The 17,841-nt window shown below is 39.7% G+C and overlaps 1 protein-coding gene across 3 annotated transcripts; it reads right to left on the reverse strand.

Moving 5' to 3' along the window:
- Positions 1–3,132: 3,132 nt before the first annotated feature.
- Positions 3,133–17,175, reverse strand: LOC124277954 (phosphoinositide 3-kinase adapter protein 1-like). 3 transcript variants are annotated; one of them, XM_046713676.1, is made up of 12 exons: positions 17,025–17,175; positions 14,275–14,756; positions 11,767–11,893; positions 10,617–10,874; positions 9,806–9,993; positions 9,142–9,190; positions 7,102–7,152; positions 6,480–6,536; positions 6,105–6,157; positions 4,458–4,509; positions 4,262–4,314; positions 3,133–4,050 (listed from the first exon to the last, which is right to left on the reverse strand). In XM_046713676.1, the coding sequence occupies exons 1-12, from the start codon at positions 17,065–17,067 to the stop codon at positions 3,910–3,912; spliced, it is 1,554 nt and encodes a 517-aa protein (XP_046569632.1). In that variant the 5' UTR covers positions 17,068–17,175; the 3' UTR covers positions 3,133–3,909. The 3 variants fall into 3 exon arrangements, with proteins under 3 accessions (XP_046569632.1, XP_046569631.1, XP_046569633.1); XM_046713675.1 differs by having other exon boundaries at positions 9,806–10,038; XM_046713677.1 differs by lacking the exon at positions 7,102–7,152 and having other exon boundaries at positions 9,806–10,038.
- Positions 17,176–17,841: the final 666 nt, after the last annotated feature.

Below are 17,841 nucleotides of genomic sequence, written 5' to 3' on the forward strand. Positions count from 1 at the left end.
ACAGTTCGGTTTCACCTCTTTTGAGGAGAGTTTCAATGGTCACTTAATAACTTTTCAGGACAAAGGGGGGAAGTTGCACCCCTGCACGTTCACACGCACGCACGCAACGCACGCACACACGCACACACACACACACACACACACACTGGATCCGCCTATGAAATTTAATCTTATCAGCTGAGGTACTATTGCCAACAAGACCTTATCCACAGAATAAAATTTGACAATAAGCTTACTGTGATATCCCTCTATTCAGCAAGTAGTGAATTTATGCTTTGTTTCTGGTTTTTTCTGATGACTGTTTCTGTGGCTATGACAGCATTGCAATTGATAAATACACCCTGTATTTGAATGAAATTAACAGCTTTATATTTTGTATCCTTATCTGCACTCTAAATATCCCGGTTGAAGAATTCACAGATATGAGGTGTAAAACACACACTGGTACTCAAGCATATTTACTACTCTCCAGGTATAGGAGAGGAAGTTAATGAATCTAATGAAATTCTTTGGTGAGTTGACACACACATCCAGCCATTCATCCACCCACAAGTTAGAGTCAATAGCCAGTCAAATTTGTCCAAAGATCGTTATGGCTAACTCTTGGTAATTGTTTTAGGCCAGTTGGAAAAAGTCTGGCTCTACTCAAAACAACTATTGAAGGGTAACCCATGGCAACTCGTGAATGGTGAACTAAAAGCCTCCTATATGAATGTAGAACTTATTCATAAGCAGAGCTCCATTTGTTACAGACCACTTTAATGTGTGTGTTTGTGTGACTCTTAATGTAGACAATATTTGCATTATGGTATTTATTGAAAGAGCAAGTAGACACTGACCCAAGTTTCACGAATTTTAGCATTGTGGTGATAGTCACAAAGTCGTATATACGTCAAAGTGTGATTGGGAGGCTGTTTCAAAGGTGGAGATAAGAGATGAACACTTAAACACTAACAATGTCCTCATTGAATTAGTCACGCCATTAGGAAAAAAACAGACTGCGCCTGGAGTGGACTTAGTAGTGTGGTGATGAATTAGCATAAGGGCAAGGTGAGGAAGTAGGGGAGGTAACCAACGTCCTTTTACAGCAGCGTAGGTAGGTGGGTGAGTGAGTGAAGTTTTAGTCCGCTTTTACAATATTCCAGCAAAATCACGGCGGGGTCGTGGGTATATATATGATGCTAAAACTAGATACGGAACCGTGAAACACCTAATTTACGTATCTCTCGTTTTAAATGATTCGATTTTCGTTGTGTTCATTATCATTTAACCCGTGAAGGTCCGGGTTTGAATATTGGCCTTCAGTAACCCATGCTTGTCGTAAGAGGCGACTAACGGGATCGGGTGGTCAGGCTCGCTGACTTGGTTGACACATGTCATCGGTTCCCAATTGCGCAGATCGATGTTCATGCTGTTGATCACTGGATTGTCTGGTTCAGACTCGATTATTTACAGACCGCTGCCATTTAGCTGGAATGGTGATGAGTGCGGCGCAAAACTCATCTCACACTCATTATTGCCGTCTGATTAGCTGAATTAGCAGGGGCGGATCCAGAGGGTCGACCCAAAAAAATTATCCCTGATGAGCATTTCCCCAACCCCCCCAAATCCTGGATCCGCCCCTGATTAGTCACCTCTTGTTGCATTCATTTCTCAATGGACGTTAGCAAAAAGAATTAGCCTTGCCGACAGGAACGGAATATATTTCACCACTACGTACGATATTTCAGGGAATCATCAAGCGGTAAAACCACGCTTCAAGGCCAAAGGCAGAAAAAATGAAATAGAACACGAGTATGTCAACTCGCACAGGTTTATTTCGTTCACATTTCCACAAATTTCTCGTCTTTATCTTTCATTTAACTAGCATTTTGAACTGTCGTCCTCTTCTAAAAAGCTGGGGCGGTGGGGTATCCCCACCAATTAGTGGTGAAAACATTATTTTCCCTACTGCCTAGCGTTGGCTAAAGCCTAAATAAAGCACGCCGAAGTCCCCTAGGGTCCTCGAATCCCCAAATTATATATATTCATGGGTACAATGTGTGAAGCCCATTTCTGGTGTCCCTCGCCGTGACGTTGCTGGAATATTGCTAAAAGCGGCGTAAAACCAAACTCAGTCAGTCAGTCAGTCTAAAAAGCTAATGTTAGAATGTGGCTGTTTCTGTCTGTCGTCAATATCTGACTACTGACTACTGTAGTTGTGAAACCATACTCACTTGAGTGTGAATGAGGCTGTATGATTTTACTTGGGTCAAAATGATAGACCAGAATTACTATTTGCATCAAGATGTTCGGTTCCAGAACATGTTCAGCTTCTCTTGTGAACAGCTTGCTCATAAGTGTGTCATTTAAGATGGTATGTACTGACCCCCAAAGTGTCGGATTACAATGAATTCTAACACGCTGGTCATCAATATTCTTACTGTGGACCGTTGCCGCTTCGCTTTCCTTTTCATATTTTATACAGTAATGGGACAAGAGCTTAATAAACTCAAACAAAGAACAAAATTGCGACGTTATCGGAACTCGTCCTCTGTGAACGTCATCTTAGGCTGAAACGGAGTCGTGAGTCATTTCCTGGACGTCCAGAACATGGTGGGTCCTTGATGTTGCCAGTCAGTTGGTAACGACTCCGAAATAAATGCATGGTGTTACGATTAACAATAACATGTTGTGCAATTCTGTATTCAAGCATTTCTATCGCTCACAGCCACCCTTTTTCAGCGCTTTCAAGGTTTGGGCGTCAACAAGATGCTTTTCACAGTTAAAATTCTTCATCGACTTATTTTATGATTGAATTGTGAATGCGGGAAGAGTTTCTTACTCATTAGGCGGTGGGGTAGCCTAATGGATAAAGCGTCCGCTCGTCACACTGAAGGCCCGGGCTCGATTCTCCACATGGGTACGATGTGTGAAGCCCATTTCTGGGGTCCCCCGCCGTGATATTGCTGGAATATTGCTAAAAGCGGCATAAAACCTCACTCACTCACTCTACATGTGATAACCGGAAGGCACATGCAGTTACAGGAATATGTGTCATCATGAGTTGCACTCGGCAATATTCCATCTATATGGCGGCTGTAATCATTACAACGCATGTGTGACCATGCATAATTCTTAAAAAGTCAGGGCAAGTTTCTATCGATGTCATTGTTTATTGTGCACTTGCTTTTACGCTAAAACGTTTCATTTTACATTTATAATTTGTTAGTGCGCATATATTGAACGTGAAATACTTAGTTACATTATGTTGAAAACAACACTTTTTTTAATGTGTACACATTTCGTGAAAGTCTCCGCTAACGTTACTAAAAGTATCCTTTTCATGTCTTTCCTATGTCACAGCACTTAATTCATAATTTGTGCATTGTATAAGTTCATGTCCAAGTATAGTACCAAGCTGAGCAAACGTTCCGCTATATACAGGAAGAAGAATGGGGGTTTATCCGTGTTGGATCGGCTCCTTCATGCAGCACAAACAACTTTCCTCATATTCGTTCAATCTCAGTGAGCCTGCGCAAAGTCAGATTTTTATAGCTTGGCCTTATCTGCTCTCTCAATCCGCTCTTGAGCAGTATGGTGTTTTTGAACTCCAGATGGTGTAAATCAAAGGTGACGTCAGTCGTACACAAGTGACAGACCATAAACCAGGACCGCATCAAAGCTTGGATTCGATCGGTGATTCTTTTCACGACTACAATACACACCTGTTGAAAACTTACATTAGCTGTACTTCATAGTATATATCTTAAACATGTTGTTTGTTCATTTTCTTTCTAACCATGGTAATATGTGTATAATCTATTAATGTATTCTGAACTCGGAGTTAGAATCATTACAATGTCAGTCAAACACTTGAAAAATCTCCCTTGCATTCTCTTATTATTTCGTCAGTCTAAGACAACTCCTCTAGGATTTTCGGTGTTGCGTCGGCTCTGACACATCTCTTATGCATGCGTAGAGTCTGTCTTCCCTTCTTGCGGGTACACGTGGCAAGAACAGTATGTCTTCTTCCTTGATCATCGATATACGTGCTGATTCTCGGGATGTCTGCAAAATATTACAAAATATATTATATTTGTACCAATGTATTGTAAAGAAAACGCATACATACATTTAATATTTTTGCTAATTTCCTAAAGGAATCGACTTGAGATCCTGTTTAATATTTTTGAACATTTCCTTTGTTACTCACTATACAATATGGAGCTGAATATTCAGAATGCCGATACTGCCGTATTGTGAATTGTAAACACTATACCTCATTGTTGAGTGTTCTGCTGCGATTCCTCAGCTTGACGGTCGGAGGCACCGCTGTCCAAATATATAGAAAATGAAATCACACTCGTTAATGACTTGACCAGAAAGTCATTACATAAATCATAGAAAGTGCATATGATATTTAAGGCATTGATTACACTAGGCATGAATTAGTGGCATAGAATGAAGATACTCACGATTGCTGTTGTCGTCCCTCACACCAATTCTTGTGCGAAATTCTGTGCCCACCTGTCACAACATAAATGATGATAATAATATGTGTATTTATAATGAATCCCACACATAAAGCATGCTTAAAGCGCTACATGGAGTGAAATAAAAGTAAATATATGCAAAGTTTATGCTATAACGAGGGAAACATATCAGGAATGTTAGTTAAAGGTTGTAATATCTCCCGAAAAGATGGGTTTTCAGTGAACATTTAAATGAGTCAATAGAGGGAGACATTATGTGTTCAGTGCGGAGTTGATTCCACAGCTGTGATGTATTTGTGTCCATACTAATATAGTATGACCAGAAATTATTGAGAATTTTAGGAATATGTTTTATTGGATTTTTAGTATAAACAACCTTGACCAGCTATCAAGTGCTTGGTTTCATTCAACTCCGTTAATCCTTTTTCATTAGTTTGTGAAGAGTTATCCCCCTTTGTTTACTTGCTACCAGACGACATTTTCAATGATCCTCAGTATGGATGATTTAGAGAAGAGGAAGTTGATTTTAGAGTATTATAACAAGGACATCAGATCAGCTAAAGTGATTTCAAGTAGAACAGGCATTCCTTTGTCCACTGTTTATCGTGTTTTGAAAAATATTGCAAATGGATATTGCATTGAGCACCAGGGAAGCGCAGGTAGGCCCAGAAATTTGACTGTCGGTGACAGGAGGCGGCTTGGTATTCTTGTTTCTAAAAACAAACGAAGGAGTTTAGAAAACTAAAGGCTGGATATGATTGTATCAGCGCCCAAAGTACAGTCCGAAATTTAACGTGTGGGGTGGCATATCTGTTTTAGGGGCAACGCCCCTCTGTGTACTTGAAGGGAATATGAACAGTGCGCGGTACACAGATATTCTCGAGGGCCATTTACTTCCATCTGCTCACGTGTTCTATGGAATTCTGTCTAGAACGACCTAAAACATCGTTCAAAGCATTCACAGGCCTGGTTTCGGACCAAGAATATGACATTATTAGATTGGCCAAGCTATATCCCTGACCTAAATCCAATAGAAAATGTTTGGGGACTTATGAAGGAAAGTGTCTATAAGAAAAATCTGATAAATATTGCTGAAATGAAAGAAGAGGTGGTCCGATATTGGGACAGCATGGACCACGACTTTCTAACTTCTTTGATCAGTAGTATGCACCGCCGCATTGAAGCCTGCATTGCTGCCCATGGTGACTTGACAAAATACTAACTGTTCACCTGTCTTTGAAACTGGAGTTATGTTCTGCTATTATTCACATTTAATACGTGAGTAATGAGTGAAAAAATAAAAAAATTACAATCTTTAAATTCTCAGTAATTTCTGGTTGTACTGTATATCGTACGCAAAGTTCCATGCTTTACAAAGAGAACTCTATTCTATGAAGTGGATGTTTTCAATGCCAGGTGGTTGGTTACGTTATCCGGTAGTACTGGCAGTGGTCCAGGGAATGTAGAGTCGCTATACCCGTCACTGTACACGCATTGTTGTACACACATGTCCACGAGTGATCAGCATTGAGGCGGGAAGATTCTTTCAGATACTTACACAACATATATGCATTGTCCGTTGTCAAGGAATGTACTGAAGGCGGTTTAGATATGAATCAAAATACATACCATATCCATGGCCATGTAGGTATTGGCGGCTGGAGATGACATTGATCTCTGGACTGAAATCAAGCGTAAAGCTGATATGAAAAGGCACATGACTAAATGTTTCATAAATAGAAACCGACTTCAATACTACATCTAGATACAATTGGATCCACAGGCACGCGCAACGGTTACCTCACAAACAGGCATTATAAGATATCTATCCTTTATATTAATGTAACTGTAAGAGAAGGAACATCCAAATTGTATAAGTTGTTACAATTGTATACAATCGGGTATGGTGGACATCTATTGTCACAATACCATTAAAGCAATACCTGACTTTACATGGTGTCTATGACATTTCTCAAGAGTGTCAGTTATCAAAATATTTCATACCGCTGTCAGGAGCTTTTGAAGCACTGATATCTTGATAGACCTTCTTCCCCTTCACTTCTGCAACGTCATCATCGAATATTGTTATGGAAATACAATAATGTGTATGTAGCTACATGACGTGCAGGTAAGAGGAGAATAAGATGGACACAATGTTCCACTTAACTATTGTTTCATCGATAAGACTTTCATAGACTGTATATAATAATATGATAACAATTTCTCTCACCCTTTAATAATAATATGACAACCTTTCTCTCACCTTTTAAAAAATAATATGATAACCTTTTACTCACCTTTTAATAATACGATAACTTTTCACTTACTTTTAAATAGTATCAATATGAAAACCTTTCACTCGCCTTTAATAGATATTTATACATTTTGATTGAAGGAAGCAAATATTTTCTTTAATGAGGAGAAAAGTCACATTTCGTTCTTTCCACATTAAATGGTATTACTTCAAGCTTGATATGCGTGCAGTAAGGAAGCAAGTAGATATGACATGCAATACTGACATGAGCGCGTTGACTTTGCAGGCAGCCGCCGGGAATACTAGTACAGAGAGTGCACAAATCGACGAGGAAGTCGTATAGTGTATCCTACGATCAAACAGAATACTTGCCTTTTAAAGTACCACTTTCGTCTTTCATCATGTCACAATAAGCTTCTTTGTCTATAAATGAACACGGATAAAGAATATTCGTTGAAATAAATTTGATTTGATCATACTTATTTCAGAATGTTCCATTATTTTGCCTATCGCTTGTCCCTAAATTCTTCTCAGTTTGAATTTTTACATACACCCGTGAAAGCGCTTCCTGAAAATAATTTAACCACGACAGGGGAATCTTCTTATAAAGTCATTTTGGTCAGGATACGCACAGATGTCACTGTTTACTTGTGGTTCTGACGCTAAAGCACACGCGGGTTGCCCTAGCGACACGCACCTCGCAACTTGTTACAGAAGTCGCTCTATCAGTCCACGCTAAATATGTCATGATTGTCATTTTTGTTCATTAGCAAAGAATTACATTTTCAGCAAACAGCACATGCACTTGTTTCTTTGCAATACACATCGGGCCATCTATAGAGTGAACGGCAGGACTTGTCCCAATAGCCAGATGTAGATCGGATATTTCTGCCTCGCTTTGTCTGAACCCAACATGCTCATTCTCCGAAGGTTAATCTGTTATTCTGTTAGTATTGTTTGAAAGAGATATGGTTGTATTTGTAAGACAGGCCAAGAGTCATGACAGAAAACAAACCCATATGCAGAGGTGAAGAAGGAAATATACTCTCCCAAAAAGTGAACGCATAGGCGAATTTTCCCAGAAATAACATGGTGTGTTAAAACCCACTCAATACGATATCGTTTGCAACTAAATCGCACCATAAGAAAGTTGGATTGTAAGTCATCATAAATACATAAATCAATGAAGCACGTTCAATCACACTGGTGCATAAGTAGGTGTTGTTCTCAGTGCCGACTGTTAAAACAATGTGCCTCAAAGCTGTTCTGCATCTTCTAGACAAGGGCTGATGACGTCTATGGTTCCGAGTTTGTGGGTTCCTGACCCAGTCGTCCTGCAATGCGTGTACCAGTTGCTGTTGGCGCGTCTTCTTCTTTCGTCACGGAGTTTTCTGGTTACGAGTCAAGCCACACGCAAACGATTCCGGGTCATTCTTTTCAAACCGGGTATTCTGCGGGCAACTTCTGTTGCTGGGTCTATCCGTTCCGCAAATGAAGTACCCGACAATAGTGATCCGGGATCTGCCACTTCGGCGCCTGTTTTGTATATCGCATCCTACAGATGCAAATGATGATCAAGATGGCTTCTCAACCTCCTGACGTTCGATGGCAATGTTTCCAGTTACAATGTCGAATCGTGGCCTGATTCTTTTTTATCCCTGGATCACTGGCTGATAAATGCGATGTTGTTTTAATTATTCAGTAATCTGAGATGCAAAGTTTCATTCAACTTTACACAACATGACTTGAAAATGCTTCACAGTTAATGCTTTACATGCTAATGATACGTTCTGATGCGCTAAATCATTTCTTTCCAAAAATATATAAATGGGATTTTCCTGGTAAAAATATCCGTATCATCTATGCGTTTCCCTTGTGGGAGAGTGTGCATCAATAAAACATCTGGGTATCCTTCAGACGCAGTCTAGCACAACATGCATGCAGGTCTGGAGATGGTATGTCCTAAAGTTTCACTCAGTATATACCTTACCCTACAACGGATACTAACTTCATGTACTAACATGTGCTCTCTAAATGTAAACCCCGTTAATGATGTAAACGGGTGATGTAAAACTCAAACGAATCGGCAGCGCAACATACTATTGAGACTCGAAGACGCCCTGAAAAGGAAGTACCGAGTACCCGTGTTAATGTTCTGTTCGGTACCTTTTGGTCAGTTCTCGAATATACAATCACAAGAATGCGTCCACGAGTCACTTCCTCAGTATTTGTAGAGACGTACAATGTTGTATCTGAGTGTAACCTTATCCTGTTGATATACGAGCCGTGTAATGACAATTCCCACGAAAGAGCAAACCGCATAGTTTAGAGATCAGCAATACATGGATCATGGCAAGACATGCGTCTTTAGAGGGGCTGAGGGTGCTGAAGTGTAGCTCCTCACATATTTACCTTGTGCAACTTCTAGCATTTCTCTTTCTGTCTGTGCTATCGATGGTTCCTTGAACAAATTGATTGTTATAATATAACATATATTAGTTGGCTTTAAGAATGACTTCAGAAATTCAACCCCAATTTTAATGTAGTTAAATAACTGCTTCTGGTTAAATAAGGTATTGCATGTATATTTGTTAAAATAAGTCCAAAAACTTAAAGTGGAGCTCCTTTTAAGAAGGAGCTTTTAACTGCTCAGTACTGACACCCACTTTTGACGTATGGCATTTCTTTAAGGGCTGAGAACACCACACTTAGGAGTCCGACATTGTAACACCGCAAACATTTGACTGTGTGTCTTTGAAGTCATTCACCACTAACCTATACCCCTGTTATTTAGATTCATACTCACCGTCACCTTACCTTCAAAGGGACCCGTGATCCGGGTTAGAATTGGTGTTGAACAACATATACTTGTCGTAAAAGGCGACTAACGGGATCGGTGGTCAGGCTCGCTGACTTGGTTGACACATGTCATCGTAATCGATTAGTTGCGTAGATCGATTATTTATAGACCGCCTTCATATGGCTGGATTATTGCTGAGTGCGACAAATATCACATACCTACACCAGACAGATCAGACATTAAATGGTCATTGTTATCATTTCTAATGAATGTTACCCTCAGATTTTCAGAAAGCCGGATGTGTTGAAATTTCAGTGCGATATCTGCTGGTGTGAGACCATCTCTATTTTTGATCTTGCTGGCCAGTTTTCCCACGGGTGTGTCCCGTATGGACGTGCACAACTCCTTCAGTCCAAACCGAGCCGCAACATGCAGTAGCGTTGGTGAATCCTGTTCTCTTTTGCCTATGAAGCAATTCAAAATCACCAACCGGTCAACATCTATTTGTTCTTGAAAAGACATATAAGTTGAACTTAATTAATTCGCAATTGTTGTTTTTCATATTCACTCGTGCCCAAAGCATAATACTTAGCTACAATGTGAGTGAAAGGTACATACGTATATTTCCAGATTTTCTCTTAGGAAAAATATATCAGTTCTGCCCATTTTAAAAGACTTTCGTTGACGTGGCACTGAATTCCAACAGATCTATTTTAAGGTAGTTATTCAAAACCGAAAACGTTTTTCTTTCTGCTCATTTTAGCAGCAATATTTCCAATTGATGAGCACATATGGAATTCAATTTATCACTGGATCAAACAAATGATTCAAACGTCTCTCTGACGTCAATACCTGCCCGTCGAAAATAATTCCCCACATACAATCTAAGTTACCAGTGTCCAGTGAGATATATCAGTATATATCTACGACGTACATTATACCAGTAGAACACATGATATAAATTTACATTGAAAATAATTCGCTTTAAACAATAGTTGAGTACAGCATATTTCTATAGCCAAATTTAAATACAAGAAGAGTTAACGCCATGGCAAATGTTTCGTTGTGATAAAAGATATTCCTTTACCTGGTACTTCATGTTCCTCACAATGTAATGTCGTGAAGCTACTGGCACTGCCGAACATGTGGCACAGAGTTTGGTCAAGGATCCCAATGTTGCAGTTATTGTCCCCCAACACTGACTGACACAACAGATCCAGGGGCCTATTCACTTCATCCAGGAGGTACTGAAACTCGGTCAGCTTAGAGTAGTACACCAACGTTTCCACGCCCGATGGACACCCGTTCACGAACACTTGCACATCCGTCTCGCCCGTGTAAACACCTGCACACACAATCTGGCATACCAGTGTACGACTCATACTAATTGTTGATATCAAGAAAAACTACTTAGTCATCAGACATTCAGAAAATCCACACAACGCTCTCGCTCTCGCAGAATGAAACCTTGAATTCAATCATATCTGTGTGTCTAAACACATGTGTATAATGTTCACCGATAATGTGACGTATGACAAAACCACTTAACGTTATAATGCAGAATTGACACCGATATCTAATCCATATTTAACAAATTACTTCAATATTTTCATTTGATTACGGTCAACGCTCTGAATGACTTTAGAGGAAAGAAGTCTAGAGCTCGACACGAAACGAATGAATGCGTGTCCATACTGCGCACATTTGCTGAAGTCTACACTGATGGTTTCATGATCCCGGACATTTCTTATATCATAATTAGCTAATTTGTCACTTTGTCGCTTTGGAAAACTTTAAAAAATCGTGAAATATCAAATTCAGTGTTTCATTGTGAACAATCTAACTTATAGTTGCATCATCAACAGGTTCACGACGACAAACGCAAATGTTTTGCGGAAAACCTTGTTTGAATATTATGTCCCTGCATGGTGGCCTAATTTGAAGTCGTCGTAATAACACATGACAATCATGATACAGATGGAACGCCAGAGGGGCTTGAGAAAACAAGTGTTTTCCCCGTGTACAAATAGATCAGCAAACGTACAGAGAGTCGGTAATGTATTTTTCAGAAATACGAAACTGCGTCTATACGCATGTATGGTGTATATCATAAAAATGTTTTTGTTTATGTACTACGTTATATTCTAATTGTCACATTACATTACCCATTACTAAACACTCCTAATCTTGAGAGACACATGCCATCCCAATATATTACTTATTATCTTATTACTTACCCATGGGATTGAAATAATATGTGTAAGGGTTGTAGAAAGTTGCAACGATCTTGTCCGACTTGCCCTGCTGTATTTCCACACATCCCCGAGTTTCCCTTGAGAACATCACGTACACCTTATCCACATTCTGATAAAATAAACAATGAAGGTAAGATTTATAGTTTGTACAAATACATCTGCAGAATGATTTATGAGACAACAGGAAAACCTATCACGTTATCAACGTACTAACAGTTGTATGATGCAATTGGAAGAATTATCACGTCACTCAAAGTCAATGTAATTTGATAATGCTCTCATTTTGCTGAAGTTGCACACATAAATTACATACACAAACATGGCGGCTATCAGTACATCTGCTATCGATTTGGAAGATTGCCTCAGCAATTGACCGATGATGTTAAGATGCCCAATATACTTTGAAATGCCCAACATTGATTCAGATGAGGAAAGGCGACAGATGGAGGGTTTACTGGAGCCACAGATCGACCACAACGACGAAGTGGAAAACACCTCTCTCTGGCAACGTTTACGTAGACGTCAATCTTCCTTCAATACCAGCGTCATTCCCTGAACCATCATATACCAATGTCCATCAAACTCTAAAAGAGACGTCCGAATATCTGGTAAAATCCCTATAGTACAAGCGTCTTCGTGATTTAACTATAATAGCTCACATGAGTGTACAGCAAATATTAGCATATAAATAAACATTATTTTCACTCACATTGGTGTACATATGGTCTTTATACATACATCTATAAACATGAGTTTTGTTCATACAGTCATATATGCTGGTTGTTGATACACCTATGTCCATATTTCCTTCTTTACCTTATTCACACACACACACACACACACACACACACACACACACACACGCATGATCTTCATTCATACGTCTATACACACATTCCATCGTCATGACTGAAGGTTTCATTCTTTAAGGAGAGTAATCACCGGATCAGGTTAATGCACAGAAATCAATTCTTGTAAATTTGTCATTATTGCTCTATATAGTGTCATTGTCACTCCACGACCCTTCAAGTAGGAACAAGGAAAATGCATGCATCAGGTGTGTTTAACTTTACTGTCTTACGACGCAGTTCCCTGTTTATTCCAACAAATATCCTGTTGCTATGTTACAAGCATTGTCTATGGACTTGTGGTATAATTTGGTGAATGGATCACGCATCTACAGTAATACATACATGTAGGTGAGAACTCCATCAGACATCGTTTTGTTGGAGTTGGTGTTGGTGCTGATGTTTTTTAACAAAACACTGGTTTTCACAACAAAGTGCATTGACAGAACACAGTTGCTGCGAAAAATACATGTATATTAATTCTGTAAAACAGGCCTAATGCCCAACTTGGAACTTAATAAAGTGAAAATTATCTGAATTAAGTTCTTGGTTCTCATTTATTGCAATTCTTATTACAATTTCTCGCGTTCTTTGGACTTGTGGCAGCGACTGATTATGAGATAAACATTATATATGACGAGGCGGTACGTTTTAGGTTCGAGTCGGCGATGTTGGTATGAAAAAAAGTGTTGGTTTTTTGTTTGTTTGTTTGTTTTTGTTTTTTGTTGTATTTTTGTTTTGGTTTTCTGGGGGAAGGGGGTCGGCAATAAAATTAGAAGGGTCGGTTTGGCTATGAGAAACACGAAAAATAGAAATGTTGCCCTTAATGTCAGCATTATTCCATCCATATGGCGGCAGTCTGTATATAATCCAGTCAGGAGTATCGACCTACAACTGGGAAGCGATGTTATGTAGCAACCCAGACAGCTTGCCTGACCACATTCGCCTCTTACGACAAGCTTGGCCCCATGGGTTCCTGAAGACCAATTCTAATCCGGATATACAGATATGTCAGTACACCGTCACGATTAAACATATAGTAGTGAATTTTTGTGACATTTTGCCTGATATGTCACACAATCGAACAACATACTATTACTTTTGTATTCAGATGCTAGCTTTGTCACAAGTAAAATCTTTATAGATATATTTGTGCATCTTTCTGAACATAACATACACATGTGTTACAGTCTGTGACAAAAAATATCTCATATACTAGCTTGTCAGGTCAGAGCTGGCCACCTTTGGCCCCACAGTCGTTAGTTGAGCCCAACAGTTTTTTTCAGCTGCCTGATCTATCCATCCATCCCTCACCCGTGAAGGTCCGGGTTAGAATATTGATCTTCAGTAACCCATGCTTGTCGTAAGAGGCGACTAACGGGATCGGGTGGTCAGGCTCGCTGACTTGGTTGACACATGTCATCGGTTCCCAGTTGCGCAGATCGATGCTCATGCTATTGATCACTGGATTGTCTGGTCCAGACTCGATTATTTACAGACTGGAATATTGCTGAGTGCGGCGTATGACCCAACTCACACTCACTCCATCCCTCCCTACCGATTTGGACCATCCTTCCAGATCCAGCAACTACATACTGCAACACCGACAGAACAATTTGCATGTGACAGCTAATGGACTCACCCATGTTACAACCGTTGGCATCAGTTTGAAAGTCTTTAGCATGGGAAGCTGGTCATCATTATCCTCCTCGCATAACGTCATGAGCGTCACAAGACATTCACGGAGTGCTTCTTTGCTGTTTCCGACATCCTTGTGAATCCACATTCCCGCGTCGTCACTCAGTCCACGAACAACCTTTTCAGCTTCAGTTACATCCACATAAAAATAGAGGACGGCTGTTCGTTCCGTCGACCTGAGCAAGACATCCTGGAGGAATAGTCCCGAAGAAGTGACTCCAGCCAGGAAGGACGGCGAGACGACCACCACATTCACTCTGCCTTCTATGCAGTTCGTGGAGGCAGTCTGGTTATTGTTAACCTTACTCATGTCAGCGACATCCACAGTTTCAACAGAACACCCAAACCGTGTGTCACCAAACCGTTGTTGTATGAACGCAGCCAGGTCCTTCCCATCATGTGCATAGAATATAACAAAGTCTACTCCTGAAATACAAGACAGGAATGCATTACATCTGCAAAAACAATACATTTGAATTCCTGACTGAGCTATTGACATATCTTGAAAATATACTTGGTCATATCGTGTATTGATCCCAAAAAGGTCTCAAGCTGGTACACTAAACATCGACCACATCCTAACACGCACTGGTTTTTGGTCTGACCTTACGTTCACCTGCAGCCAGTTGTCATTTAGTAACGGTGTTCATGAAGAACGTTTTGTAGGTGCAATTGAAAAGACAACCCACTCTTTAATCGTTTCACGATTAACACGAAAAACAATGTTGAAATGTCGTATTTGTTTCATCAGGGCGTGATTCCCTATATACCCGGACGGACGTAAGAGGTGAGGTGAGGTGAAATTGGGCTTGAGAATATTTCGCTCATATGACGACGTGCATGCGTGTGTATGTGTATGTGCGGCTGCTTGTACTAGCCCAGACTGAAGCTGTTTTTTATAGTGCTAGCCCACTGGGGTACCATGCCGCAGTGAAGCATGAATACCCCACACATTATACTGATTCCGAGCCGGCCAGTCCTTGTTGTACCCATTAATGCCGAGCGCCAGGCAGGGACCAACAAGTACCATATTTTAACGTCTTTTGGTATGACGCGGTCGGGGATCGAACCCGCGACCTTCCGCTCTCCGGGCGGACGCTCTAACCACTACACCACGGAGGCGGTCGACGGACGTAAGATAAGTCCGGATCATCACTTAAGAAACAAGGGCTTTTGGTTCAGCCAATAGCTTGAACATGGGTTGTTTTCAAACTTTGGGAACACCCTCCATGTCTATAGGAGAGTTGCAGTACAAAGTTATGTTTTGATACTATTCATATATCGAGAAATATGAGAAATTGCATCTCTTGAACTCGTCAAACAGTCCCACATCTAATTTGTTAAACCAATAGCTTTACACTCATTTGACAAATTGTTCTCAGATTTGGATACTGGCTTCTTTGTTTACAGGAAATATGCATGCGACGTTTGATACAGATCTTGTATTTTTGTCCAGAATAATTATTATTAATTGTGATGAATTTGGGAGTCTCGCTAGGGAATACAGTCAACTCTCGTTAATCTGACACTTGTGGTTTGCAGATTAACGGATTAACGAGAATGTCGGATTAATGTATTTGTGTGAAATATCAATGTTTACTAAATGTCATGATCGTCATACTGTTGCATGCATATCAGAAATGGTAGATCTAGTTATCTTCATCGTATGTCAAAATATTCACAGCAATGAAAAATAACAACAATACATCCTTGTTATCATTTATAAACATTCATAGATGGCATAACATACATATATAAGCACATAATCAATCAGTTTCATATCTATTTCATAACCACATTGGCACAAAACTCACGTTTGTTTTCACGTTTGTATCAGTGAGCCTTGCTCATACTATTTGACTTGTTTAGACTAAAGTCTTACTCGAACATATACCAAAGTGAATATGCTTTTCAGTCTCGCTACATGTTTCGGTTTTAAAAATCCCAACAACTTTGAATACGTGATTACAACTAAAATCTCCTCAAGAACCAGTGTACGAGAGAGGGTTTTGGCCCATCGTTATATAGGGCAGAGCAGCGTGTTATCATCACTTGCAAACATCCGACAAGAGGGGATGTGACGGAGTTACGGGACTCCGGATATGTTGACAATGATGCCGATACAGCAAACGACTCTACCGTACCGGAGGTTCAATATTCGTCGAAACAATGACTTTGCATGTGTGTTCAACCAGCAAGCATGTCTCCATTGAGGGCAGTTTGAAGGATGTTCCAACAGCATTATCAGTTAATATACTGTTGGTTACCATACCTATCCCTATCAGACAAACTGAGAATTATTAGCCAATGTAATAGAACATATATTGCCTTGAATGGGATACACCATAGCTTGGGTACACACATCATTATTTACCATAGCCTTTCATCTTGTTGGTATAAAGTTATGTGATAACATTTCATATGGGCGTTCTGTCTTTGAGGATATCAATTTGTTGTCTTATTAAGAATGAAGAAAATAGACAGTTACGGTAATATAAATATACATATTTGTGTGTCTATGCCAGTTCAAACTTCGCTTCGATTAAAATGTTGAATTGCAAAATTATCGAACCATATATAGGTTTCTTTGCAGTCGTTAAAGACGGCACAGGCATGCATGAAGACGATGTATGTAGTTATGATGGTATGACCGAGGATATGTAATGACCTACTGGAGGTATTCTAGAGTCCTACCTTTTCCAGCCATTCTAGACGTCTTGTTTACCTTCGAATACATCCTGAATGGTAAAAACTCTCTTGATCACAAATTCATCGATTATTTCCCAAACGTGAGTTAAATAAAATGACCAACAATGTCATCAGGCCCTGTTGCCAGCTGCGTCAGGCTAGCTTCTAGGACAAGGGGCGTAACTGCTGGATGTGTAAATAACATGCAGGAAGAAAAATGTGTCTTTGTTTACTTATAATGCTTCAATATCGTGACAATCGTAGGAACAATTATTAAGCAAGGCAGTTTTCCTTAAATCCTCAAGGAAGCAATGCGTAGAATAGTTCCTGGTTTTAACCTATAACCAATAATGAATCATTTTCAATTAATAATTTTATTATTTATATTAATAATAGTTACGTGTACAAGCATTGCGCTGTACATAGGTACTGTTTATACTATTGAACTAACGACATATTCATATGGATAGGTTGTACGTTAAATTTCGAACCCGGTCTTGCGCAATAACCACGAGCCACGAATGATGTCTACCACACAACTGAAGTGGTTCTCTGGATATATATCAACCCCTGCCAATGCCCTATCCAGTGGTACAAATCCCACATACATAAAGGGCATTACTGTATGTATGTATGTATGTATGTATGTATGTATGTATGTATGTATGTATGTATGTGCGTGTGTATGTGTATGTATGTATGTATGTATGTATGTATGTATGTATGTATGTGTGTGTGTGTGTGTATGTGTATATATGTATGTATGTATGTATGTATGTATGTATGTATGTATGTATGTATGTATGTATGTATGTATGATACA

Source organism: Haliotis rubra, unplaced genomic scaffold (genome assembly GCF_003918875.1).
Source record: "Haliotis rubra isolate DU_JTF1 unplaced genomic scaffold, ASM391887v1 Scf23, whole genome shotgun sequence".
NCBI lineage: Eukaryota > Metazoa > Mollusca > Gastropoda > Lepetellida > Haliotidae > Haliotis > Haliotis rubra.

Bases quoted from the DNA above. Each gene is read 5' to 3' on its own strand.
- LOC124277954 (XM_046713675.1), bottom strand. From the start codon at position 17,067: ATGTATTCGAAGGTAAACAAGACGTCTAGAATGGCTGGAAAAG. The intron at 10,875-11,766 runs GTAAGTAATAAG...TTGTGTGTGCAG, and splicing joins ATATTATTTCAATCCCATGG to GTGTTTACACGGGCGAGACG. The intron at 7,153-9,141 runs GTAAATATGTGA...GTTCATTTATAG, and splicing joins AATGCTAGAAGTTGCACAAG to ACAAAGAAGCTTATTGTGAC.